The 24,689-nt window shown below is 40.1% G+C and overlaps 11 protein-coding genes and 1 non-coding gene across 12 annotated transcripts; 8 read left to right on the top strand and 4 right to left on the bottom strand.

The window, feature by feature from the left end:
- Positions 1-413: 413 nt before the first annotated feature.
- Positions 414-1,082, top strand: SKDI14G3840 (uncharacterized protein; the record flags this gene model as incomplete). The annotated part of the gene is made up of 1 exon (XM_056230989.1): positions 414-1,082. One exon carries the CDS (start codon positions 414-416, stop codon positions 1,080-1,082), a length of 669 nt encoding a protein of 222 aa, XP_056084853.1.
- A 777-nt stretch (positions 1,083-1,859) lies between these two features.
- Positions 1,860-4,019, bottom strand: FRE4 (ferric-chelate reductase; the record flags this gene model as incomplete). The annotated part of the gene is made up of 1 exon (XM_056230988.1): positions 1,860-4,019. One exon carries the CDS (start codon positions 4,017-4,019, stop codon positions 1,860-1,862), a length of 2,160 nt encoding a protein of 719 aa, XP_056084852.1.
- Positions 4,020-5,865: 1,846 nt separating this feature from the next.
- Positions 5,866-7,608, bottom strand: MNT4 (putative alpha-1,3-mannosyltransferase; the record flags this gene model as incomplete). Its single annotated transcript, XM_056230987.1, has 1 exon — positions 5,866-7,608. The coding sequence occupies one exon, from the start codon at positions 7,606-7,608 to the stop codon at positions 5,866-5,868; it is 1,743 nt and encodes a 580-aa protein (XP_056084851.1).
- Positions 7,609-8,669: 1,061 nt separating this feature from the next.
- On the bottom strand, positions 8,670-10,112 carry BIO3 (adenosylmethionine-8-amino-7-oxononanoate transaminase; the record flags this gene model as incomplete). The annotated part of the gene is made up of 1 exon (XM_056230986.1): positions 8,670-10,112. The coding sequence occupies one exon, from the start codon at positions 10,110-10,112 to the stop codon at positions 8,670-8,672; it is 1,443 nt and encodes a 480-aa protein (XP_056084850.1).
- Positions 10,113-10,339: 227 nt separating this feature from the next.
- On the top strand, positions 10,340-11,056 carry BIO4 (dethiobiotin synthase; the record flags this gene model as incomplete). Its single annotated transcript, XM_056230985.1, has 1 exon — positions 10,340-11,056. One exon carries the CDS (start codon positions 10,340-10,342, stop codon positions 11,054-11,056), a length of 717 nt encoding a protein of 238 aa, XP_056084849.1.
- A 132-nt stretch (positions 11,057-11,188) lies between these two features.
- On the top strand, positions 11,189-12,784 carry BIO5 (Bio5p; the record flags this gene model as incomplete). The annotated part of the gene is made up of 1 exon (XM_056230984.1): positions 11,189-12,784. The coding sequence occupies one exon, from the start codon at positions 11,189-11,191 to the stop codon at positions 12,782-12,784; it is 1,596 nt and encodes a 531-aa protein (XP_056084848.1).
- Positions 12,785-14,231: 1,447 nt separating this feature from the next.
- HOL1 (Hol1p) lies at positions 14,232-15,986 on the top strand (the record flags this gene model as incomplete). The annotated part of the gene is made up of 1 exon (XM_056230983.1): positions 14,232-15,986. The coding sequence occupies one exon, from the start codon at positions 14,232-14,234 to the stop codon at positions 15,984-15,986; it is 1,755 nt and encodes a 584-aa protein (XP_056084847.1).
- Positions 15,987-17,199: 1,213 nt separating this feature from the next.
- On the top strand, positions 17,200-17,283 carry Skdi_14.trna14L. The gene has a single exon. It is a non-coding gene; the product is annotated as a tRNA-Leu (tRNA).
- Positions 17,284-17,550: 267 nt separating this feature from the next.
- Positions 17,551-19,323, bottom strand: SKDI14G3770 (uncharacterized protein; the record flags this gene model as incomplete). The annotated part of the gene is made up of 1 exon (XM_056230982.1): positions 17,551-19,323. The coding sequence occupies one exon, from the start codon at positions 19,321-19,323 to the stop codon at positions 17,551-17,553; it is 1,773 nt and encodes a 590-aa protein (XP_056084846.1).
- Positions 19,324-19,580: 257 nt separating this feature from the next.
- ESF2 (RNA-binding ATPase activator ESF2) lies at positions 19,581-20,549 on the top strand (the record flags this gene model as incomplete). Its single annotated transcript, XM_056230980.1, has 1 exon — positions 19,581-20,549. The coding sequence occupies one exon, from the start codon at positions 19,581-19,583 to the stop codon at positions 20,547-20,549; it is 969 nt and encodes a 322-aa protein (XP_056084845.1).
- A 242-nt stretch (positions 20,550-20,791) lies between these two features.
- NOG2 (putative GTPase NOG2) lies at positions 20,792-22,772 on the top strand (the record flags this gene model as incomplete). Its single annotated transcript, XM_056230979.1, has 2 exons — positions 20,792-21,601; positions 22,122-22,772. 2 exons carry the CDS (start codon positions 20,792-20,794, stop codon positions 22,770-22,772), a joined length of 1,461 nt encoding a protein of 486 aa, XP_056084844.1.
- Positions 22,773-23,262: 490 nt separating this feature from the next.
- On the top strand, positions 23,263-24,597 carry POP2 (CCR4-NOT core DEDD family RNase subunit POP2; the record flags this gene model as incomplete). Its single annotated transcript, XM_056230978.1, has 1 exon — positions 23,263-24,597. One exon carries the CDS (start codon positions 23,263-23,265, stop codon positions 24,595-24,597), a length of 1,335 nt encoding a protein of 444 aa, XP_056084843.1.
- Positions 24,598-24,689: the final 92 nt, after the last annotated feature.

Genomic DNA, 24,689 nt, shown 5'->3' with positions numbered 1-24,689 from the left:
GACAAACTATACACTGGTTTGATTATGATCCTATTGTACGTCATTAAATTGAGACTGTTGTCACCCTTTATTGAATCCTTTTGTCACAGAACTTTCAACTCATCGTTTTCATCTAGATTTACCCTTGTTACTCTATAGAACCTGTAGTAATAGTGAATTAATTAGGAATACATATCATTCCCTAAAAGAATTCATTCATTCTCCGTGGCATACAAACTAATCCTTCTAATCAATTCTTGTATTTACTTCGGACTAAAGTATTTGGTTTTGAGCTGCGCCCTCATAAAATGGGATGCTTTTTTTGGCTGCTTCTTTCATTTGATAAGGTATATAATCGAGCCATATAAAACAAACGTGAACACAGCGTTCCCAATCTAATAGTATCTTCTAAGTCTAAAAAACGTACAACAAACATGTCAAAATCAGAAAGGGTACCTACTTCCTCTTCAGTAGCCTGGTGGGCTACCGCAGCCACTTCTCGCAGGTTGAGCCATGTGCAATTCGGTTTGTCCGCAGTAAATATGGTCTCCACAATTATCGCAATATACACCTCTCATTCTGGTGTGAATCGGATCCTTCGGTTAAGCTTAGCAGTCTCCATTATTTCTTTAATCTACTTTTTGATCATGATGTTATTGCCCGTTTTATTAGTATTTTTAATGGAGAATATTTTGGCTATTCTGTGGTTTTCTGCTTTCGTGACCTTGTTCTTTAACAACGGTTCGATATCGTGCCCGAACAGGTTCGGCTATCCAGATTCTTGTGGGTTTTCCAAAGTCATTGTTCTAAAGCAAGCCATCGTATTTACGCAAGCCCTCGTATTTACGCTATACCTTGCAACCTCGTATGCCTCCTTTTTTACTGTTCTATCTCAGGCTAGAGAACGTGGATCCAGTACAAGATCAGTCTTTGAGGCTGGTATTAAGCTGTTGCGCAATACTGCTCAGTACCTGGAGGAGAATTTTGAGGAAAATGAAGTTCTCCTGGATATTGAAAGTCAGGAAGATGAAAAAACTGAAACTGAAGTCAATGAAAGGGATAGTCTTCAAACCGAATCAGGAGATGTGAAAAGTATTCAGTAAACACTTCTGAATAGTGAAGCGGTTGAGATCGGTCTAGTACATTCAATATTTCTTTATAACGCTATAAATGTCACCACGTAGAGTGTAATTTATCGATATATCCTTTTTTTTTACATGTCTTAATGTTTCCTCTCTCCACGTTTCAATATTTTACGAAGCGCCCAAATATCGCTGGCATTTAAAGAACTTACATCCGCTTGAATTCCAAACCATCCAGTAATTGCCTCATGTCACGCTTGAGTTTGAAGTAACAATTCCATTGAGTGGACCACCAAAACCCGTTAGTTTTATTTATAGCTTTTCATCGAAGTCTTTTGGTATGTTTGTCTTTTGTCACCACATGATGTCAGAGTATTGCAACTCACGATAATTTGGGGGGTCATTTAATTACGTCCACAAGAGAATGGTACCCTGTACATTGCTAAGATTACTTCTTATTCCTTTTTTGCACGATAGGCCATCGCTCATTATTTGCTTTTCATGACTTGGTCCATAAAATTGAAACTAAGCACATAAATACGAGAAGGCGTTGTATTCTGTTAGTAAACATATGACACTAAGCCCAACGTTTCTGTCACCTTTTTATTTCTCTTTTGGGCTACATGCTAGTTCGCTCGGAAAACTGTTATTTAAAAGATGGTCGACTTGAAATCTTGGAAGCTTGGCTGCCTTGCAAACTTCTTCTTGAAGAGAGGTACCATTTCTACTTGATATGATTACAACAATTAAAAATAATATACATTTTTAAGGTTCGCTTAGATATGAAGGGTTACTTACTTACCAAGCCTGGTATTCTTCTAGGTATTCAATTGCGGTTGATGGGTTTCTAAGTACTGCTTTAGCGGTTTGATTCCTAGCAGTGTCAACAAATACAGGTGGACCGCAACACACCACAGCGAGTGAACCAGAGTGGTTAACGGATTCATTTAACAGTTCTTCAACATTTGGTCTTCCTGCATGAAAAGTTGCGAATTCAAAGTCAGTGACAGATACGCTACCTACAGAAAGGGGTTGTTCTGTATTTTCAGTATCGGAAGGAGCTTTCTCCGAGCTCTCAGCTGTAGAAGGAGTTTTTTCTGCCGTTTCTTCACTATCCTTAATTTGATTTGGGCTGGTTTTCTCTGCAAGAATTGGCTCTTGCTTAGAATTGTAAATGTGAACGTTCACATTCAAATCCTTCAAGACCATTAATTCATTCTTACATGCGGTGAGCATATCAAATCCTCTTACTGCTATCACTAGCTGCACAAAGTTCTTACCGCTTGCAGCAGTTGTTTTCCCCAACTCGATAGCATGGGCAATTGGGCCCGGAAGCCCTGATCCACCTGCCAAAAGCAGTACATTATCAAAACGATGAGCGGAGGACTTGGATCCATATGGGCCCTCGATGGCAAGCCTCATGGAAGCCCTGCCGCCTTTACGTTCCACAAACCTCTTTACCAATTTTGTTACACCCTTCTTTGCTTTTAAAATAATGACCAATTCTCCATCTTTTACGCAAGAATCCATGACCGTAAACGGATGTGATTGCCAGAAGCACAACGGGCGTAAGAATGAAATAAAAACATATTGACCTGATTTTGCTTTCCAAAAATTTTCTGGTTTGTTTACTGTCACGCGGACCAAGTCTGGACCAACTAGCTGTAAATCTGCTTTAGGAAACCCTAGGAACGCAATTCTGACGATACGTACTATTCTGTCAACACCCCAAATCGCTATTGCCGCGTAAATCCATTCAATACCGCTGAAACTAGTAACATGTTCCCAACAAGTATAGAAAAATAGAGCTGCGAATACTATATGGAGAACCATAAAAGTCTCATAGCAGTGTCTTCTGAATGCTGCAATGGAAAAGAAAATCATCATTCCCGCTATGCACGTAGCAGCAATCCCAAACTGCCAATATGTTCTTAATTTAACCGTATCCCATTTTTTATAATACAAGTAGTAGTTTGTAAAACCGGCTGCGTGAATTACAGCATCAAGAAACATAATTCTTCCGAGCCACTTATGGAACACGATGAAGGAGGTGTGCTTCAAACCAGAAATAAATTGGAGAAAGTTATTTCTTCCCGCAAATAGGACGATAAGCGGTAGATGCGCAAAGGAAAGTATACCACTTCTGTATGCAACAAAATGTGCCACTTCTGCTCTATGGGCAGCAAATATGATGTGGTAGGGATCGTACTGATACCTGTAAGACATGAAAATGGTATGAAGTATGAGGTAGCCCAGAATAACTAAAGTTTCAAATCTAGTGGGAAGGTAGCCGGTGATCACTTTGATGTGTGAGAAAGGTTCTGCGTGTTTTTTCCACAAAGTAGGCAGCGTGGCATAACCTCTAACATAATTAATCAGTTTTTGTTTGAGGATAACCTTTTTTATTGGAGTGTAGCTCAAAAAACGAATTAAACCTGCAAGTAACATAACACCAACAAAGTATGCACAAATAATGCCCCCAAAATAATAAGGAATATCATGATTATAGTAGTAACCATAATACGCATCATAGTAAGCTTTTCTTAGTGTGGAATTTAGTCTGACAGGAAAAGTGATGTTAACGTCAGTCTTAGACTGATCTTGAATATAGTATGTACCGTTATCCAGTGAGGTATAAAATTCAGCATCAGTCATGTTCAAAAACTTTGGTGTGTAGCAAAATTGTCTCATCTCTTCGAAGCCCTTTTCCAGTGTTTTGTTTGAATACTTCTTTTCATGCGTGTCCTCATAGAGACAGTAAAGCATCGATTGAATTGCTGGTTCATAACGACATAGAGCCGACCCATTGTATCCCCAGGTTTCTTTACGTAAACCAACGTAACATGAATATATTGATCTTCTCTCATGGGTATTTATCAGTGAAGTCTTACTAGGAGGTGCTTTAGCAGCTGAAAGCTGAAAGAATAGAAGGAAAGATATTATAGATACTAACAACATCTGTCTGTTTTTCTGAACTTATTGAGTTTTCCTAATGGTAAGGAGTAGATCGAGGAAAAGTGCAATCATATCGAGTATTTCTCAGTTTCTCTAGTTTTATATGGGATTTAAAAAGAAAAAAACTGACGAATATCTGTGAATATTTTGCGCAACTGCAGAACGATTAGGGTTTAGAGTATCCTGTTGAAGAAACAACTTTAGCCACTTGTTACGCCAGTGTAGATGTGTTCGTCTTAACGAAAAAAAAATTTTCAATGATTCAAAATTGTAACCTCATTTTTAGTCATAAGCAGTCCAGGGATATATCGGAACAATACCCAAAAGGCTAAGGGCTTTTGGGTATTGTTCCTTCAGGGTCCTATGAAACCAGGTGCAATCGCGGTATTCGTTGAGCGCCTTTCTTAAATAGGGTGCAAATTTCAAGGCGGTCTTACATTGAAAAACAAAAAAGCGCTCTGCTATCGAAAAACCTTCCCTCCAGCTTACAAAGCCAAGATCTTGGCCCGTACGTGGTTACTCTTAGAGAACAATTACGTTCTCTGAGAAGTAGTCGCCCCTCTTCTAGGATTATTCCATGGTAAAACTTTATTATTCTTTTTTTTTCAGCCACGTTACTTTTCTCTTGTAAGGGTTTTTTTCTGTGCTAGCGCCTGCTTTATTCGGAAAACGTCACTTTTTACACATTCTTGAAAGAAAAAAAAAGAAAAAGTATCGTTTAGACATTTATGTCTTCGAGAAATAAACTGGTCTCTACGCCATTGTAGGGCAGGTTTGTAAGAAAATTTCCTTCCATAAACGGCAGCATAGAGTGTCAAACGCTGTCTGCACACGTTCATCGTACAACTTATTACTAGTGCTTAGGCATCAGCCATCATCGTTATTCCAGGCAAGGAAGTCTTCAGGCAGCTTAACGTGCGGGAATCTTGCTTTTGGCCGATATATTTATTATTTCAAAGTCAGAAACACATTCTCGTAAACGTTTTCACTGCGGCGCTATTAGTCTTCTTGACTGTACTATTCGGTGCTTTGATGAAATAAATATATGTAAAAGATCCTTGCTTCAGATGGCACCATACATCAAAAAGGAGGGAGAGACAAATAGTTTACTGTACATTAGAGTGGGAGGTAATTGAAAGAAATTAAATTACCTGCACGATACTGATTTGAGTTATCATGCAGGTGTGGCGTGTTCTGGACGAGTTGGCGTCCTTGTTTTCTTCGTAGGAGTCTATTATTAAAAATAATTATAGTGGATGGTTTTAGGCGGCATACTGTTTCAAACTTTGTTTAATGGCATTTTTTGTTTGCAACTCTATTTTGACCATAGAAATAGTCGGTAATTTTAAACGTTCAGTAAGATTAACCTCCAGATATCAATTTTCATTGCATGAACAACAGAATGATTTAAAGGTGTTCTTTTAAGCTCGGAAATTCTAAACTTGACTAAAATAGACAAAACGAACCTATTACAATGGGGAAATAAAAACCTTCAACATGTCAAATTATGCGACGTGGCCTATTTTATATGTTGAATTTTTACCAAGAAAACTCTTTAACCATTTTATCCATTTCTCATACAAGACGAGGCATTCAAAAATCTCAAAAAATGGATCCCATGACAGTTTTTGCAGTTTTTCCTCACTACAGCGACCTGAACGGATGTTTTTTGATAATCTCTCTGTCTGCGTTTTTTGAGCAAATTTTGAACGACATGAAGATAATTGTTTCCTAGCAATTACTATCAGCAAAGCCTTGAAAGCAATATGGCAACCGACGCTCCTTAAAAAACGAATATTCTGAAGAACAAAATGGGAAAAGCTTGGACGTACCTGCAAAAACTGACACCTCATACAACCTCATTCCACAACTGCACAAATTTTTCATAATATCTCTTTTGAGAATCTGTAAACTTTATTAGTGTTCCATATTCTCCCCTCTTGTAATTTGTACAGTAGGTGTACATAGCACATTCGTCGCGATTTAACCAGGAGGACTTACTAACCTCTGGAGTTATCACGTTTTCGAGTATCACAGGCGACTGATAGTACTTCTGTAATGCATTAACACTCTTGTATTTAGCCGCAATACCCTTACGTTTGGTGAAGTCATACTTCCAACAAGCCTTTTTACAGACAGAGAGGCCACCATTTAACCATAAAAGATTACCATGCACATCAGTATGAGCTAGTTGGATAGAACAGATCTGACCACTTTCTGGAGTGCTCGACTCCTCTAACTTTCCCACGTTTGAGGCCTCGACTGGATGAAAAGTGAATTCTTCATTTGAGAGAAGCAAACTAAGCCAGAACCACTCTTTGTCTCCGTGGAAATATTCTTGAATGGGTGAAAACTGTAGCATTATAGCGATTGGTAAACAAAAAAAGTGTTTCTGTTTGTCTATAACTAGCAGACCGCTGTCCATGTAATGCTTTTGTTGCTTGAAGATAACGCTATCTATTGCACCAATGGCGGTGTCATCTTTTGAACTATTTTTCAGAGACTCAAAACCTTGTTCTGAATTCGAGGATATGCCCAAACTATTATTGATTATCTGCCTTAACGCTTTGGTCTGCTGCGAGCTCAACTTGGACAGTGGGAAGCTTCGGTCTTTGAAAAAGAGAGTCCCAGTTCTTTCAAACTCACCTGTGCGGTAAAATCCATCCAATGGAACGAAAGGAACGGTATCAGAATCCAAAAAAATTGGCATTTGAAATGAGGAAAAGGTTATAGCTAGCCATTTATTCGAAAAGCGCTTGAACCTATTTAAATATTCGTCCTTTATCAGACTCTTTACGTCCAAGAACCACAGCTCTTGAGGGGGATAATTCGAAGATGCAGATTCTCTTGCAGACGCTATCAAAAGTTGTTGGGAGCTCTTACTTAAATCAGATTTATGAACAATCTCAATTGGTAGTGAATTATTCAACAGACGCAAAATTCTCATGAGTCGAATTGTATCACTCACAAGGGCATCAGATGCACTCATTACTAAGCCCTTTGAATCTTTTTGGATAGCTGAATGCAACCAGTTCTCCCAAAATGATCGGCCAGAGATGAACCCAACGGGTGAAGTCCCTATGAATGAATTGTTTTCGACAGAGAAGTGTAACACCCGGCCGCGGTGCGTTGTTCCATCAAATCGAGTGTGAAGCGGCCAGAAAGCCTGCGAGTCTTCATTGCTTAACTTTGCGAAGTTCATATATGGGAACAACTTGCTCTCTACTTCGCGGAGAAGATGGACATCCTGGTCGATGGTGGTTTCTTTGGTGCATTGCTGATACCAACGCAAACTGGATAGCGATTGAGACACCTTTCTCGCATCTTTGCGACCTCCATTCATGTAGGATACGAAACTTTTCCATACCGCTGGTTCGTAGAACTCATTTGACCAATCTGCTCCTCTATTGCCCTCTGACTGAAGCAGTTTAGAAAGGCAATGTGCTTTTTCTGAGTCATTAACCTCTCTGGGTGTTACAAAATGCTCGAAAAGAGAATATCCTTGGAAAAGCCTAAATAGAACAACAAGAAGTAACAATGATGTGAAAATCAACAGTGCTAACCTCTTTGTTTTTCGTATGCGTAGACCCATATTCGTAACTGTCCGTCTTCAATGCGTTCCTTCTTCCCAACCTGAAGAACTCAAATTATCGTCTTCAAAATCTCATCCAAGCGTGCAAAGACCTTTTAATATACTCTCTAAGTTCCAGACGTTGGATAAGCTGGTGCTGCCTTAGTTGAAGGGTTAGTAGTAACGTTTAATTCTCCGGAAGGCAGACTGCACGACCAGTTGGAGGGTAACTTTGGTTAGCAAAGATGCTGTAAACAACATTGGGAATTATAAGGTGTTGATCTGATGAAGTGATCAGTATTAACAGAACAGTGATCGCTCAAATAGCGTCGGGATGTTCTCTCATTATGAGAGGCGAAAGTTTGACCTCAACAAAAGTCTAAGTCCAGCGCATTCTGTGCGATCGTTCATGGCTTCTAAAATGTGCGGCCATCGTTCTAAATATTCAAACTCCCATGAATATCCGTAAGATGTACGCTAGTAGGGAGTGGTGAAGTAATCTTCCCCTCATGACAAGTGTTGCATCGCTCAAACCTTCAATGACACACTTGGCGGTGCCATAAACTCTTACTAAAACAAAGGAAACAACTTTCAAATCCCCTCCAGAAAAACTTCCTCCTCAACGGGCCTGGTGAGTGAATTCGTTAGCATACTTCGATAGCAATAATTCGGAGAAAGAACTGTATACGCAGCGCTTTTCCCTTTCTTTGCCTATCAGCATGAGTAGAAACTAACTGGTTTTGCCACCTATGATAGCCGCCGAGGGTAATAAATAGCCTCAATTAATAGTGGAACAGACGACAAAACAAGCCAGTCAAGATGTTGTCTTGATGCGGTTTCTTTGACACTTATTTCTGTGCCATGAGTTCTCCTCTTCCAGCTCATCGCTTTTCTGTGACGTTCTCCTATGGAGTTAAAGGACATGTCACTGCTACCCGATCTAATAATATTGAAGCGTTCATTTTGGTCATGAAAACATTCATATGGTTCTATATAATAGAAATAAATATTGATGTGCAGAGATATATATTTTTAAACAAGAGATCAGTGCTCGCCGGTGAACGGCTATATTGGATCGTGAATCATTGGTTTATATGGGCTTTCCATTCATGCAGGACTTCGATCAGGACTTGGTTAACCTGTGTTAATTCTTCCGTTGTGATAACATACGGCGGCATGATGTAACATAAACAGTTAAAAGGTCTGATATGAACCCCCTTGGATATGAATTTCTTTTGGAACCACTCAGGATCTACCTTCTTGTACAGCTCTACGATACCCACGGCTCCTACAACTGACACACGCTTGACAACAGTCCCGATGAGCCCATTGTCAGGGTTCTTGATGTACTGGTATAATTCTTTGTAAATCTGGTTTTCGATTCTAGAAACTTGTTGTCTCCATTCACCACGTAGCAGTATGTCCATAGACTTCTCTGCAACACTGCATGCCAGAGCGTTGCCCATGAAGGTTGGACCATGCATGAAACAGCCACCAGTGGGACTATCTGGGGAGGAGATTCTGGAGGCCACTTTGTCGTTGACCACCACAGCACTCATGGTCATGTACCCACTAGTCAACCCCTTTCCAACACACATGATGTCCGGAACCACTTTAATCTGTTCGGAAGCGCTGATGCCAAGTTTGTCCTGATATTTTTGACAGTGCTTGAAGGCGAAGATCTCACCTGTTCTACCAAAGCCAGTGGCAATCTCGTCCATGATGAACAGAACGTTGTGCTGGTTGCATAGTTTTTGAACTTCAATCAGAAACTGTGGATGATATGGCCTCAATCCGCCCGCACCTTGTAAGATAGGTTCCAAAATCACGGCGCATATTTCATGGCTGTGCATTTCGAATTGCTTTTTGAGGTCATCAACTTCATTTTCATTCCATTCATTCTCGAACTTGTTCTGACTGGTGGGCAAACCATCGATGATAGAGGGAGCCTGTGCAAAGATGTTTTTGCTGAGACGATCGTTGTAGATGTGATGCATGGAGTTCTCCGGATCACAAACACTCATGGCGCCAAATGTATCACCATGATACCCGTTCTTGATTGTTAAAAACTTAGTCCCGTTTTTTGTAGTTTTATCTGACATGTTCGACTGTAGGGCCATCTTCAAAGCCACTTCCACCGCTACCGAGCCAGAATCTGCAAGAAAGCAGTATTGCAAAGAAGGCTCGTCGATCACTGTCAACAATTTTTTAACAAGGTTCACAGCTCCCTTGTGAGTGAACCCACCGAGAAGCACGTGAGAAAACTTCAACATCTGGTTAGTGAGAGCCTCATTCAATTCTGGATTGTTGTACCCATGAATAACGCACCACCAAGACGACATGGCGTCGATCACCTCGATGTCCACTGGGGAGTCGGTATCCAAAACAAGCTTGCACCCATGCGCACTTTTCACTGGGTACACATTTAATGGGGAACTCAACGACGTGTAAGGATGCCAGATGTGTTTTCTGTCAAAATCTAAGAGCTCCGTAACAGCTGGAGTATATGAAATTTCTTGAGACATTGTTTATTGTCTTGGCGATACATGAGGAGAATTCCACAGGGACAATCCTTCTAACCCCAAAGAGAGTGAAATGCACAAACAATGCCTATTTATAACCTGAATAATTGGGTGAATTTAAATAAAATCCCGCTGGTAGTTCGTTTAATGAAGTATATAAAGAGATGTACATTTTGCCAAAGGGATGTCTGTGAAAAACACTCAAGAAAAAAATCGCCATCACACAAGTCATGAACAATCAAAATCAACATCAGCAGCCAATCGTATTCGTCACCGGTACAGATACCGATGTCGGTAAGACCTTTGTATCAACACTGCTGGTACACAAATGGAAAGCTGCATACTGGAAACCCGTGCAGACTGGAATTGAGTCAGATCAAGGTGACTCCGAGACATTGAAAAATTTTAAAGTAGCCACATCGACTTGGCGACCACGCATATTCACGCCCACTTATGCGTTGCAGAAGCCTCTATCCCCGCTACAGGCCATGGAGTACGAGCCCGAGGTCGACATCAAGCTGTTGGATTTTGTAGTTCCTGAAGAATGGGGCGCAGAGAATCCATTGATCGTAGAAGGAGCCGGTGGGGTCTACGTCCCCATCACTCGTAAATTGGAAATCACTACGGACCTGATTAAACATCTGATTGAGACTAGCAATCATCCAGTGTACGTGGTTGTTGTGGCACGCAGTGGACTTGGGACTCTGAATCATACGTTGCTGACGTGGAATCACCTTTGCGATAATGGTTTAAGAGGCCACCTACTTGGGGCCATTCTCAATGGGGAACCGAATGAAGGCAATGTGCAGGCGCTGGAGAAGTTTGATGTCGACGTTATAGCACAGGTTGCGCAATGCGCTACGGCGCAGGACATGGAAGTGGCGTTGCATGGGCTGCCATCAGTGGAGTCATTGATGACCCAACAAGACGATAAATACGTAAAATAGTTTAAATAAAAAATCACAAGGTCTCGAGCAGATATATAAGCAGCATGGTCTCGCCGGATGTTTATGTAGTTTTCACATCTATATGGAAGGGAAGTATTTCTTGTTACAACTCATTATAGAAGGAAAAGTAAGATGTCAAGTTCAGAAAGACCAGAGGTCAAATTCGACAAGCATTTCAATTGGTGGTCCCTACTGGGTATCGCGTTCTCATTGAGCTGCTCATGGGTGGGTATCTCTGCATCAATGGCCGTTGGTATTGCCAGTGGGGGTCCACTGCTTATCATCTATGGATTGATAATTGCTGCATTTTTCAGTCTCATGTGCGGTATATCTCTGGGAGATTTTGCCTCCATGCTTCCCAATAGCTGTGGCGGTTCATTTTGGGTTCTCAAGATGCTGGAGCAAAAATCAGCAACTCTGAAAACTCCCGATTACGAAGACACTTCTGACGATGATGAGGAAGTTTTCCTCGAAAACTATTGTCAGACTGCTAACGTGGAGGTTTCCTCCAAGGTTCAAAGGGTTTCTTCCATGGTTGTGGGGTTGCTGAACTATTTCGGCGCCATTTTCACCACCGCTAGTATTTGTTCATCCTTGTCGATGAGTTGCATTGGGATTCATAAGTTATTACATCCAGACTATGAATTAAAACATTGGCATATATTTGTTGGTTATCAGTGCATTAATGCCATCTTAACACTTTTCAACATTTATTCATCTCCATTACCTTATATCTCTCAATTTGGCCTTTATACGTCTCTTCTGTCTTTTGCCATGACTTTCATTATTTGTATTGTTTCGAGGTCAAACAACACTATAGACGCCTGGCCCAAAGCTTCGAATATATTCGGGAGCTTTGATAATCAAACAGGCTGGAACTCCTCGGGAATGGCATTTGTTGTCGGTTTGGTTAACCCTATATGGGCGTTTGTCGGAATTGATTCTGCTACGCACATGATTGATGAAGTCGGCTACAGTAAATCGCGTTTCCTAGTCCCAAAGGTTATTATTACCACCATCATCGTAGGGTTCATCACTAGTTTTATTTATTGCGTCGGTTTGTTTTTTTGTATTACTGACAAAACGGCAGTTGTAGAATCTATTCTGCCTATTGTGGAAATATTCTACCAGGCCACAGGTAACAGAAACCTCAGTGTTTTCCTACAGTGCATGTGTATAACCACAGGTTTCGTTGCAGGTATCGCAAGCGGGACATGGCAAAGTCGAATTTTGCAATCATTTGGGAAAAGTTACGCACCATTCTATAAAGAGGACTCATTGGGAAACAAGTCCTTGAAGAGACTAGCCATGCTGACTCCCGGATTCAAATCTCCATTGTATGCACATTTCTTATCGCAGATCTGTGTGACGGTTATTGGTTGTATCTTCATGGGATCTAGCACTGCTTTTAACGCAATCATCACCGCCTGCATCACCTTGCTACTGATGTCATATGCAGTGCCCTCCTTTATATTTGTCTTTGTTGTTGATAAGGAAAAATTCATCCACAGGATTGGGAATGACGTAAGTTGCATTAGCAGGCCTAACCGCCGTCGTATGTCTAAGATCCCCCATATTATATGCATTCTATGGGCCTTATTTTGCCTGGTCTTTCTGTCGTTTCCATACACATTGCCCGTTACTGCAGGAAACATGAACTATACATCGGTTGTGTATGCTGTAGTTTTCTGCATCATCACCATTGTCGTCTTTCCTACTTGCCTGTAGATTGCTCCTGATGTAATATGAACTATTGTATATTATTTTCGGTCAATGCTACCTTCTCTAGCATCAAAACCAAAACTTCGGTTCTTTTTATCATATTTTACAAAGCAATTGTATATTGATCATTGTGTGTATGCCTCTGGCGCTAATTGTACATCGCAAAAAGGGTGTATTACTGTCACAGCAATAAAATTAAACCTCTCTTTCACCCATATGAATTTTATTTGACAGTTTTGCTCCAATCAAAAGGCAGGGAAACAGAACAAATCAAACTATTTTACAGGTGTATTTGAAACGATGTGACCTGCAACAAAAAGTAACTCAGTTGCTAACTATTATCGATGGCATTGATAAATCATCGGACAGAACAGAAAATTAGTCTCGAAAAGTTCCAGTCTCTTAAGTAGCCCATCTGTGAGACAGCAAAACTTCTCAATCGTTGACGAATTTCCTTTTGAGATGCACAAAAGGTGAGTAGGTTTTTTTTTTCTATGAGAGAATGACGTATTCATGAGTGAAAATGTGACAAAAACAGTCCTGGATGAAAATCCAGCCTATCTGATATGTAGAAGAATCCCAAAGAGTGAATCAAGAATATTGAGCGACTATTCATTTTCTCTTTACTTTCTTTCCAAAAGATTTTTTCTTTTGATTAGTTACTTTTATTTTGCCAAGACTTTATATATATGTGAAAAGATTCGTAAACAGCTTTTCCCTAGAAAAACAGCTTGTTTTGGCGACGTAAACTTACACCTTTGAGATGGCATGAAATTAATGAAATATTAGTAGACATATATCAGCTGTCTGAAAGTTTTTAAACTCTTTTTTATCACTCACCGCATCCAGGCTGGTTGTGTCATTTGAAATTCTACGGATATTTTTAAGGAGCTTTGAGCTTTCACTTAGCGAAAACAAAGGCATAGCAAAAAAAGTTGCAATCGAGGAAAATTTTCTTTTTTTGACTTTAATCATTCTTCGTAAGGATCTGAATTAAAGACCTCCTCTTCAACAAACTATAGTAGTTTGAACCCCTCGCTTCTATTCTGTAGATTCATCTATCTATTAATTCTTTTTGATTGAAACGATAAAGAGAATACACAGTCGAATTCAAAAGAGAAAAGAATTGTGTATTTGTTTTCAAGGTGATAGTTACTGGATCCCTCTGCAAAAATAAAATAAGCCCATCGTGTCATCGAAATCACTGGCAGTCTTAATTTTACGATACTATTTCATGCTATTGCTACCAAGTTGACATCCCTTTCTATCTTATTTATTTGAAACAAAAAAAGAACAGCAACTAAAAAACTAAATCCGAAAACAGTCGAAGCATCACATTACAATCTACAGGATATAATAAAGCAGAACTTCGTAACAGTTTGCCTTTTCGATAAATACAACAAGGAATTACTAGAAAAACAAGCCCGCAATCCAGAATTTGAAGCTAATATAAATGGACAAGTATACCAACAGGGACCATCCTGACTACATTCCTGGCACATTTAACATTTATTCCTCTCAAAATTTGGAGAATGGTATTATATACGAATCAAAGTTGAAAAAAACCACTTCAGGAGTTGTTTTAATTCCTCAACCATCATACTCTTCGAATGATCCACTGAACTGGTCTGCTTGGAGAAAGTTTGCTCATTTCGGTTTAATGGCGTTTATAACTGCGTTTACAGCTGCTACAAGTAATGACGCAGGCGCCGCCCAGGATTCATTGAATGAAATTTACGGAATATCGTATGATTCTATGAACACAGGTGCCGGCGTTCTTTTCTTAGGTATTGGCTGGTCTACTCTGTTTTTAGCTCCGTTCGCTAACTTGTACGGGAGGAAGATTACTTACATTGTTTGCACCACATTGGGTCTTTTTGGTGCACTTTGGTTTGCCTTGGCTAAAAGAACCAGTGACACAATTTGGTCGCAATTATTCGTTGGGATTAGCGAGTCCTGTGCTGAAGCTCAAGTGCAGCTATCTCTGAGTGACATTTTTTTCCAGCACCAATTGGGTTCTGTGTTAACTGTGTATATAATGTGCACCAGTATTGGTACGTTCTTGGGCCCCTTGATTGCTGGTTACATATCAGCCTTTACCAACTTCCGTTGGGTCGGCTGGGTTGCAGTGATCATATCTGGTGGACTCTTAGTCGTTATTATATTAGGGTGTGAAGAAACGTATTTTGATAGAGGCCAATACATGACTCCACTGACAAGCAGTCAATCTGGGTACGAAGACGGTACCACCTTGCAAAACTCAGACAATACTGTCGTATCACGAAAGAAGCACCACCTTGATGCTAAATTGTCGACTCCTGGGGCCATGGGTGAAAAGGGTGTATCAGAAACAGCTGAATTTGAAGTCAACAACGAAGAGGAGGCTACTATACCTGAGACCCGCGAATTGATTGATGGTTCCAAGGAGCCTTTGAAGCCTTACCAAAAAAGAATAGCCATATTTACCAAAGCGACAAATTTGAAAGGCTACGGTTTCAAACAGTACTTTAAATATTTAAAAATCAACCTTAGGATGTTTTTATTTCCGCCCGTGTGGTTATCTGGTATGTTTTGGGGTATTCAAGACGTTTTCCTGACGTTCTATTTGACCACTCAAGAGAGTGCCTACTATGAACCTCCATGGAACTACAGCGATTTCGGTGTTGCAATCATGAATGTTCCCACACTTATCGGAGCTGTTATTGGTTGTATTTGTGCTGGTATTGTTAGTGATTACTTTGTCCTTTGGATGGCACGCCACAACAGAGGTATTTTGGAGGCGGAATTTAGATTATACTTCTCGATTGCAACTGCAGTTATTGGACCTGCCGGTTTGCTGATGTTTGGTATCGGTACCGCCAGACAATGGCCTTGGCAAGCTATATATGTTGGCTTGGGTTTTGTTGGCTTCGCCTGGGGTTGTTCTGGTGATATCGCCATGGCGTACCTAATGGATTGCTACCCCGACATGGTTTTGGAAGGTATGGTCTGTACAGCTATCATCAACAACACCATATCTTGCATCTTCACTTTCACCTGTTCCGATTGGCTGGCTGCATCTGGTACCGAGAATACGTATATTGCCTTGGCCGTTATTAATTTTGGTATTACTGCATTTGCCTTGCCAATGTACCACTATGGTAAGAGAATAAGAATTTGGACTAAGCAATGGTACCTGGAATCTGTCAATCTGAGAGACGGTGTGTGATTCAAATATTTCTGTATTTAACTAATAGATAATCAATAAGCAACAATAGTTGGATAATTATGTTTATGTTCTTAGGAATGTGACCACAGAAATCGAGAATTCTTTGTCGTATTCTAGATAGTTTTGAAACAACAGTTTTAGGCAGCACCCCTCGTGACGCACGTGCCTGTACTTAATCGGTAGGGTACATAATTATCGTGAAGATACAGAACATAAAATTAAGACGATATCTATATATGCAAAGAGAGATACGATTAAAGATACCGTAATGGATTTATTTCTTTATAATATACGCGTGTATATTGTTGATTGATGGAACTGTGAATAGTACCGTTTTTCATTCGCAATTTCAAGACAAATGTAATGGTTTGACATCGGCACGATTTCGTCCATATGGTATCTTACCAGGAAGTTTAAAGCGATTCATATTTGAAAGTATACCCGTATTTGGATATTGCTTTCTTTAAGGTACCCGTCGAGCTTGCTTCTGAACTTTCACTGCTTTAGCTGAGAAATCTCCCAAAACTGGGTCGACACCGAAACTAAAGTGACTTCCTCTGCTGCTGAGTCCAAATAAGCTTGTCTAAAATTTTTGACTGATGATATAGATTTTGCAGCAGCATTATTTCCTTTGAATGGCGTTCTAAAATGATAGCAACTGTCATTATCGTGGAAGTAATACGAAGTAATCCATACTTTCTAGTCATACACATGCCGCTTCATGGTATTTTTGATATTTTTTCCTCTATACTTCCGACTAGGAGGACGAAGAGTGTTATTCCTTTCATCAAGAGCTTTTCTCGCTATTTTCAACAGAGATTGAATTGATGAAAACACCAAGTACATCAAGAAAATCTATAGTATCACAGTAAGAAACAATTAAAATAAATGAGGCTTAATGATCATGTCACCAAAAACAAAAATACGATAGAGGAATCATGAGCAATTCTAAGTGTGCCACTTTGTTGAAACGATGATTACCTATTCTCCATCGATTGTTATTGGAACAGGTAGTTGTTGCTAGAATATTATTATGCACGGAGCTTGAAAGATGACTTAAATTGTGAAACCGATTCAAAAGGTCAACGGTCATCAAAATCAGCGGAGCTAAACCGCAATAATTGATAACGTACTAGGATCATGCATGGAATAAGCATAATATTATTTACCAAGGTAGGGTTAACAACATCAGAATCAATATTCCGAAACTCATGGAGGGTTGGCCGAGTGGTCTAAGGCGGCAGACTTAAGATCTGTTGGACGGTTGTCCGCGCGAGTTCGAACCTCGCATCCTTCATTATTTTTTTTTTATTTCTCTCTTTTTTGGGTCGTCTATTCCTTATCTCAGAAGGTTGACAAAGCAATATTATTTGGGCTGAAGTCCCTCCATCTTTAACAAGGACTCAATCACGTAGCCATCTCAAATTTCTGCAGTGGTCTCCACTTCATCATTGTATATATCCTGTATAAACAAATAATAAAAAAAATAAGTACCTTTTCCCATTGCTAATATGTTCTTCGAAGTGTAGCTCTGCGATAACCAATGGATCGATATATTTCTGAATCAGTCCGCGCAGTTTCGAAAACTAAATTCATATATCGTCCTCAACAATGAGTCAAAATGCAACAAGTGTTTTGAAACATCTAATAATCCGTTCAGTTCCGAGACGTAAAATTGAAACTTGGATGAATCGACATTATCAGTACTTAGAGGTTCCATTAAATATGTTTGGTCGGTGTCCTTCCCTTCGTATAAATATACCGTTCCAAATTTTCCAAAAGCCAGCGTGATATATCGTCTCCCATTCAGCTTAGTATCAACGCCCTGTACATTATCCGCTTGGACAGAGTCGAACAATTTGCTCGAAAAAATTTCAATCGGTTGCTGTTTAAGAATTAATATGTTCCAATCTAAAAGATTATACTTGGACATGATCTTGTCCTCGAAGTTGTATTTGGTGTTCTTCGGGCTCACCACTACACGCTCCTTGATATCGACTAAGAATCTTTCTATTATTTTGATATTCGGTAGCACAACTCCATCTTTGTTTTTCACTTTATTGCAGATTCTCTCGACGAAAGAACCTAGTCCTGTTTTCAAAATAGCACAGATTCTTTCTTCGTGCAGTTTCTCGTATTCAGGTAGTACGGGGCCAAGCAGGCTCTTTAACTCCGAGTCATATTTCATTAAATTTTTGATGTTTTCAATTTTCCATTGACCTTGTTGAAGCATTCTTTTTAACAACATGCTATGAACGTCTTGTACATGTTTTTGAACTCCAAAGTGATAGAGTTTGGGCTTTAGTACATCTTGCTTGGCCTTGAAGGGAAGTTGCCAAATTTCTCGAGCTTGGACATATATAATATCAGGAACTTCCACATGTTCATCGGGATCAAAAAAATTACGTTCCATCAAGGCATAATGGCGATGTAAGTTGGCATCCATTGAAAACGATTCCTTTTCCCAGGGCCGTTTTAGATCCTGTAAAGTGGGACCATGATCCTGGATTTTCTGCGAAAGTACAATAAATTTAACGACTCTGGTACCATCTAACATGACAGGTACTGGGAGAGCTACATTGGTAGCATTTTCTCTCTCACACATCTGGCAGACATAACGGTTTGGCTCTTTTTCGTAAAAATTGACATATACATCCTGATGCATAAAGTAAAAGAGGGTCTTGCAATCCGTTAGCCAATAGTTCAAACTTGAAGTCCGCACTCTCTCGAACATGCTAGCAGATGACACGCTTCGCAGACCTAGCCATATCGGAGCAGATATTCTCGTTTGAAAGTCAGGACTAAAAAGGGAGCAAACTTCGTGGGATTCTAGGTCTATCAAAAATCCTTCAAGATCGAAGTAAGATCTATCATTAAAGGCAATTGCGGTGTAGTACTTGCTTTGCAACACCAGGTCAGTATTCAAGCATTTCTTGACATTATTCCTTGTACACGTATGCTGATGTATGTAGACATCTCTACCATCCGCCATAGTGGCTGAATGGCAAACTAGAGAAAATCTTCTCAACACTTCGTTTGCTAGATTCTCCTTTTCAGTACAATCTGTGTTCTTGATTGAGCCGTCGGATAATTCATAAAATATGTGTGATTCGGTAGTGATATATTGAAATAGCTCCTCAGAATCTTCACAATACAAATCAGATTCAGGAATAAACAGAAGATCCCAATTTTTCAAACCACGATCAATTAATTCCTCGAACCGCTGCCGCGTCACAATTCCTTCGTCGACTAGAGTGGATGGCTCTATTAAACAAGATAGATCTTGATTGACCAGCCAGCCGTCAATTAATACTGTTTCTTTATTAACAAAGTACATATGTTCGTATAAGCATAGTTGCGGTGTTGCTGGATCTGAGCAGTGGCTCTTTTCAAGACGATGTTAGGTAAACTTTTGCTACAACCTTGTTTTCTGTTTCTTGTGTAACCTTGTAATTGACAGCTTTTCTTCACAGAGCGCAATAAAACCTTCCGAAGATAAAATATGAAAAATTTCAATCTAGCATGATGCTCATCACCACCTTATAGGCATGAAAGCGGTACTCTCACGTAGCACAGGGAAGTAGACGATTAAGCATGAGTAATAAGACAAACAGTGATTTTGAAGATTTCTCCTCAGATGATGAAAATGACCAAAATAACGTCTTGATTCAGACCAAGAAGAAAGTTGCCAGTAAGGATGACGTCTTTAGCAAAAAGGCAGATGACATTGAAAGTGAGAACGACCTAGAGTCAGAACATGAACAAGACCTAGAACATGAACCTGGACAAGACCTAAACCAACAGAACGGAGGCAAGCTCGAGCGAGAGGAAAAAGAACGAGTGGTTGAGGATGAGAAGGAGCAATCTTTGCCTGTTTCTGCACTAGATCTCAAGACGGAAAAATTGAGGCAACTGGTCAAATCAAAGGCTGCCAAGAAGTCCAAGCACAAAACCGGCGTGATTTACTTCTCCAGTATTCCTCCCTACATGAAGCCTGCTAAGATGAGACAAATATTAACACGTTTTGGTGAGGTAGATAGACTATTTTTAAAGAAAGAGGATGACCAAAAGCACCAACGAAGAGTTAAAGGCGGTGGTAACAAGAAAAACAAATACGAAGAAGGCTGGGCTGAATACATTAGGAAAAGAGACGCCAAATTGTGCGCAGAGACATTGAACGGGAACATCATTGGTGGAAAGAAGGGTACCTTTTACCACGATGATATCCTGAATGTGAAGTACCTCCCAGGTTTCAAATGGGCAGACTTAACTGAGCAAATTGCCCGTGAAAATGATATCAGACAAGCTAAGTTGGAAATGGAAATCTCACAGGCTAACAAGCTGAACGCAGACTTCATAAGAAACGTAGAGCAAAGTAAGATGATACAGAACATAAAGAAGTCCAGAAAGCGTGCTGGAAAAGAGGAGCCCGCCGACTCCCACCCACGCAGGGAATTCAAGCAGCGTCGTGTGGAAACCAGCCGTGCCAACGCCCCCTCTGAAATCAAGCAGCAATCATCCAATTCCCAAGACTTGGGTAACGTCCTCACCAGCTTACTATAGTATAGAATCGAAAAGATAATATATACACACAACTGTCATTTAGCACGTTTATTTTCCCGATGCTCATCGCAAAAAATTTTCGCTTGAAAAATTTTTCACTTTTCTTCTTTTTGGGCATATAAAGTAGAGTAGAATATATAAAAGATATTAAGTACTAGCAGATTTTTCTTCCCTTTAGCTATTGGTTTAGCTCTTTAGTGATTTAGACCAAGACTGCTAGATATTCGAGAAAGAAATTCACGATGGGTACTGGCAAGAAAGAGAAATCGAGACGTATTCGTGAAGGGAACACCAAAGATGGTAATATTCGTGTGAAGGGTGAGAATTTTTACAGAGACTCCAAGAGAGTCAAGTTTCTAAATATGTACACCAGTGGGAAGGAAATCAGGAATAAGAAAGGTAATTTGATTAGAGCTGCTTCCTTCCAGGACGCTACGATACCTGATGCGAGAGTGCAACCGGATCGTCGTTGGTTTGGTAACACTAGAGTGATATCTCAGGATGCCCTGCAGCATTTCAGAAGTGCCCTGGGTGAGAACCAAAAGGACACTTACCAAGTTCTTTTAAGAAGAAACAAGCTTCCGATGTCTTTGTTGGAGGAGAAGGACACAGATGAATCCCCAAACGCCAGAATCTTGGATACCGAAAGTTACGCTGATGCGTTCGGGCCCAAATCACAAAGAAAGAGGCCACGTCTCGCTGCATCCAGTCTGGAGGATTTGGTCAAAGTCACCGATGAAGATACTACCAAGTACGAGGAAAAACAAGTCTTGGACGCCACTTTGGGGTTGATGGGGAATCAGGAAGACAAAGAAAACGGGTGGACTGCCGCAGCTAAGGAAGCTATTTTCAGTAAAGGTCAATCCAAGCGTATCTGGAACGAATTATACAAAGTCATTGATTCATCCGACGTGGTGATACACGTTTTGGATGCAAGAGATCCATTGGGAACACGTTGCAAATCCGTGGAGGAGTATATGAAAAAGGAAACGGCGCATAAACACCTGATTTATGTTCTTAATAAGTGTGATTTGGTACCCACTTGGGTTGCAGTATGTTGAACATTTTTTTTTTTTTAGCAAGAGGATAGTGAGCGACATGAGATTTTTTTTTTGTTTTTTTGATTGCGTATGAATTTTATTACCAAACCTTTTTGTCAGGGTGCTTCTTTATCCGTTTAGGATAACCTTTTCTACAGAAGTGTCTGTTACTGTTTTGGGAGAGTAATACTGCTCGCTTATCCATATTTCCTCGTTCTGAGGAAGCCTAATGGATAAATTAGAAGGATAACCTTTGTTTTAAAGGTATACCTTCGCTTTTAGAGCAGCGAGGATCTTATGAGTTGAGCTTTTGTTATTTGAGTTTTGTTTCTCAAGTATCCATACAAAATGTTCGTAGTAAAGATCCTCACAATTTTCATCTTATTTTTTTTTTCTTTTCAATTCAATTCAAATCGCTATTCAAACCTTCAAAATCTCGAATATCATACCTCTTGAGGAAAGATTTACCTTTTACGAGAAAAAATGCATTTTTTTACTAACAAATTTTTTTCAATTTTGATTTTACGAATAGGCAGCTTGGGTCAAACATTTGTCGAAGGACCGTCCAACATTGGCGTTTCATGCATCTATTACCAACTCTTTCGGTAAAGGTTCATTAATTCAATTGCTACGTCAATTCTCCCAATTGCATACTGAGAGAAAGCAGATCTCCGTCGGGTTCATTGGTTATCCAAACACAGGTAAATCATCCATCATCAACACGCTAAGAAAGAAAAAGGTGTGCCAAGTGGCACCAATTCCTGGGGAAACTAAAGTCTGGCAATATATTACTCTTATGAAAAGAATATTTTTGATTGATTGTCCAGGTATTGTTCCACCTTCTAGCAAGGACACCGAAGAAGATATTTTATTCAGAGGTGTCGTCAGAGTCGAGCATGTCACCCATCCAGAACAATACATCCCAGGTGTCTTAAAGCGTTGCCAGGTGAAGCACTTGGAAAGAACGTACGAGATTTCGGGGTGGAAGGACGCCACTGAGTTCATTGAAATTCTGGCAAGAAAGCAGGGGAGACTATTGAAGGGTGGTGAGCCGGATGAGTCTGGAGTTTCCAAACAGATTCTGAACGACTTCAACAGAGGTAAGATTCCTTGGTTCGTTGTTCCACCTGAGAAGACAGAGGAAACCGAACTGAAGAATAAAGAAGTTGAAAAGACAGCATAGAGGTGAAAACAAACAACCGGTGTATAATATTAATTAAAGATTACAAGTGATTTTTTTTTTCTTTTTTTGTTCGTTTTTTCTCATTTTTCTTTATTTCAGCAACAAACATTCTGGGGGAGATAATATAGATAGGTAATTAGTTAGTTTGTAAGTATAATATTCCAATAGAAAACTCAAGTACAATAGGAATCTAACTCTACACATTATAAGATATATATATCCGGATCAGAGAATAGATCTCGTTATACTGGTCATTCCAAACGGAACTTAGCTCTTACCCGCTGCTCTTTTTTTTTTCACCGTTATGACATTTTCTTTCTATCGAGTCTTGAATAATAGCACAGAGATAGCCTCGTAGGATAGCTTAAACAAGGGTTCATCAGCTTGTTCAATTGCCAGAAGTATTTTGCTGTTACCATTGAAGCATTTATTCGAATGATCTAGAAAAGGAAACTCGATTTCATATCTAAATAAAAAAACACGAAAGAGTATGCAATCTATGAACGTACAACCGAGGGTGCTAGCTGTGGGAGGCGAGCAGTTCTTTTCTCAAAGGCAAATCTCAGAACAACAGCAGCAGCAGCAGCAGAACATGGGACCGCAGGTATATTCGCCCCAGGTCAACAGAGCAAGAATGTTTCCTCAAGGGATGCCAGTAAATACAATGAATGGCTCCGTGAGTCAGGACATTAATAATGCCTACCTTTTGAAGCAGAAGGACGATCCGCTGTTAACCCAACAGCAACATCAGCAGCAGCAGCAGCAGCAACAACAACATCAACAGCAGCAGCAACAGCAACAGCAGCAGCCATTTGCCATCGGGACGCCCGTATCAGTCGCTAGCTTGCCGCCCGGCCTGAACGTCCTGCAACAACAACATCAGCAACATCAGCAGCAACAGGGAATGGGACTCAACCGTCCCTTGGCGTCTCAGTTGCCGAAGCATTTAAACAACCAAAGTATGCCGCCAATATTTTTACCACCCCCAAATTACTTGTTTGTTCGTGACGTCTGGAAGTCCAACCTCTACAGTGAATTCGCCATTATAAGACAACTGATCTCCCAGTATAATCACGTATCAATCAGCACTGAATTTGTAGGCACTTTGGCGAGGCCCATCGGCACTTTCAGGTCGAAGGTTGACTACCACTACCAGACGATGAGGGCTAACGTAGACTTCCTAAACCCAATACAACTCGGTCTTTCTTTAAGTGACGCCAACGGTAACAAGCCCGACAATGGCCCATCGACATGGCAATTTAATTTTGCATTTGATCCAAAGAAGGAAATCATGTCTACAGAATCTTTAGACTTACTCAGGAAATCAGGCATCAATTTTGAGAAACACGAAAATTCGGGGATTGACATATTTGAGTTTTCACAACTGCTAATGGACTCTGGCTTGATGATGGACGACTCTGTCACTTGGATCACATACCATGCGGCATATGACCTGGGTTTCTTGATCAACATCCTGATGAACGATGCCATGCCTAACAACAAAGAGGACTTCGAGTGGTGGGTCCACCAGTACATGCCCAACTTTTACGACTTGAACCTGGTGTATAAAATAATTCAAGAATTCAAAAATCCTCAGTTGCAGCAATCTTCACAACAGCAGCAGCAGCAGCAGTATTCGTTAACTACATTGGCCGATGAACTAGGTTTGCCAAGATTTTCCATTTTCACCACCACAGGCGGTCAGAGTTTGTTGATGCTTTTGTCCTTCTGCCAATTGAGCAAACTGTCCATGCATAAGTTCCCAAACGGTACGGATTTCGCCAAGTATCAAGGTGTCATATATGGTATTGACGGGGACCAATGATCGTTTATGTACTATATATACACAATTCAACAAAAAAAATCATTTAAAAACAAAAACAACAGGCACTGAATTTTGGGCAACGCAGAATAGTT

This window comes from Saccharomyces kudriavzevii, assembly GCF_947243775.1.
Source record: "Saccharomyces kudriavzevii IFO 1802 strain IFO1802 genome assembly, chromosome: 14".
NCBI lineage: Eukaryota > Fungi > Ascomycota > Saccharomycetes > Saccharomycetales > Saccharomycetaceae > Saccharomyces > Saccharomyces kudriavzevii.
Note: the sequence above shows the minus strand (reverse complement) of the source record. Positions and strands in the feature narration are given on the sequence as shown.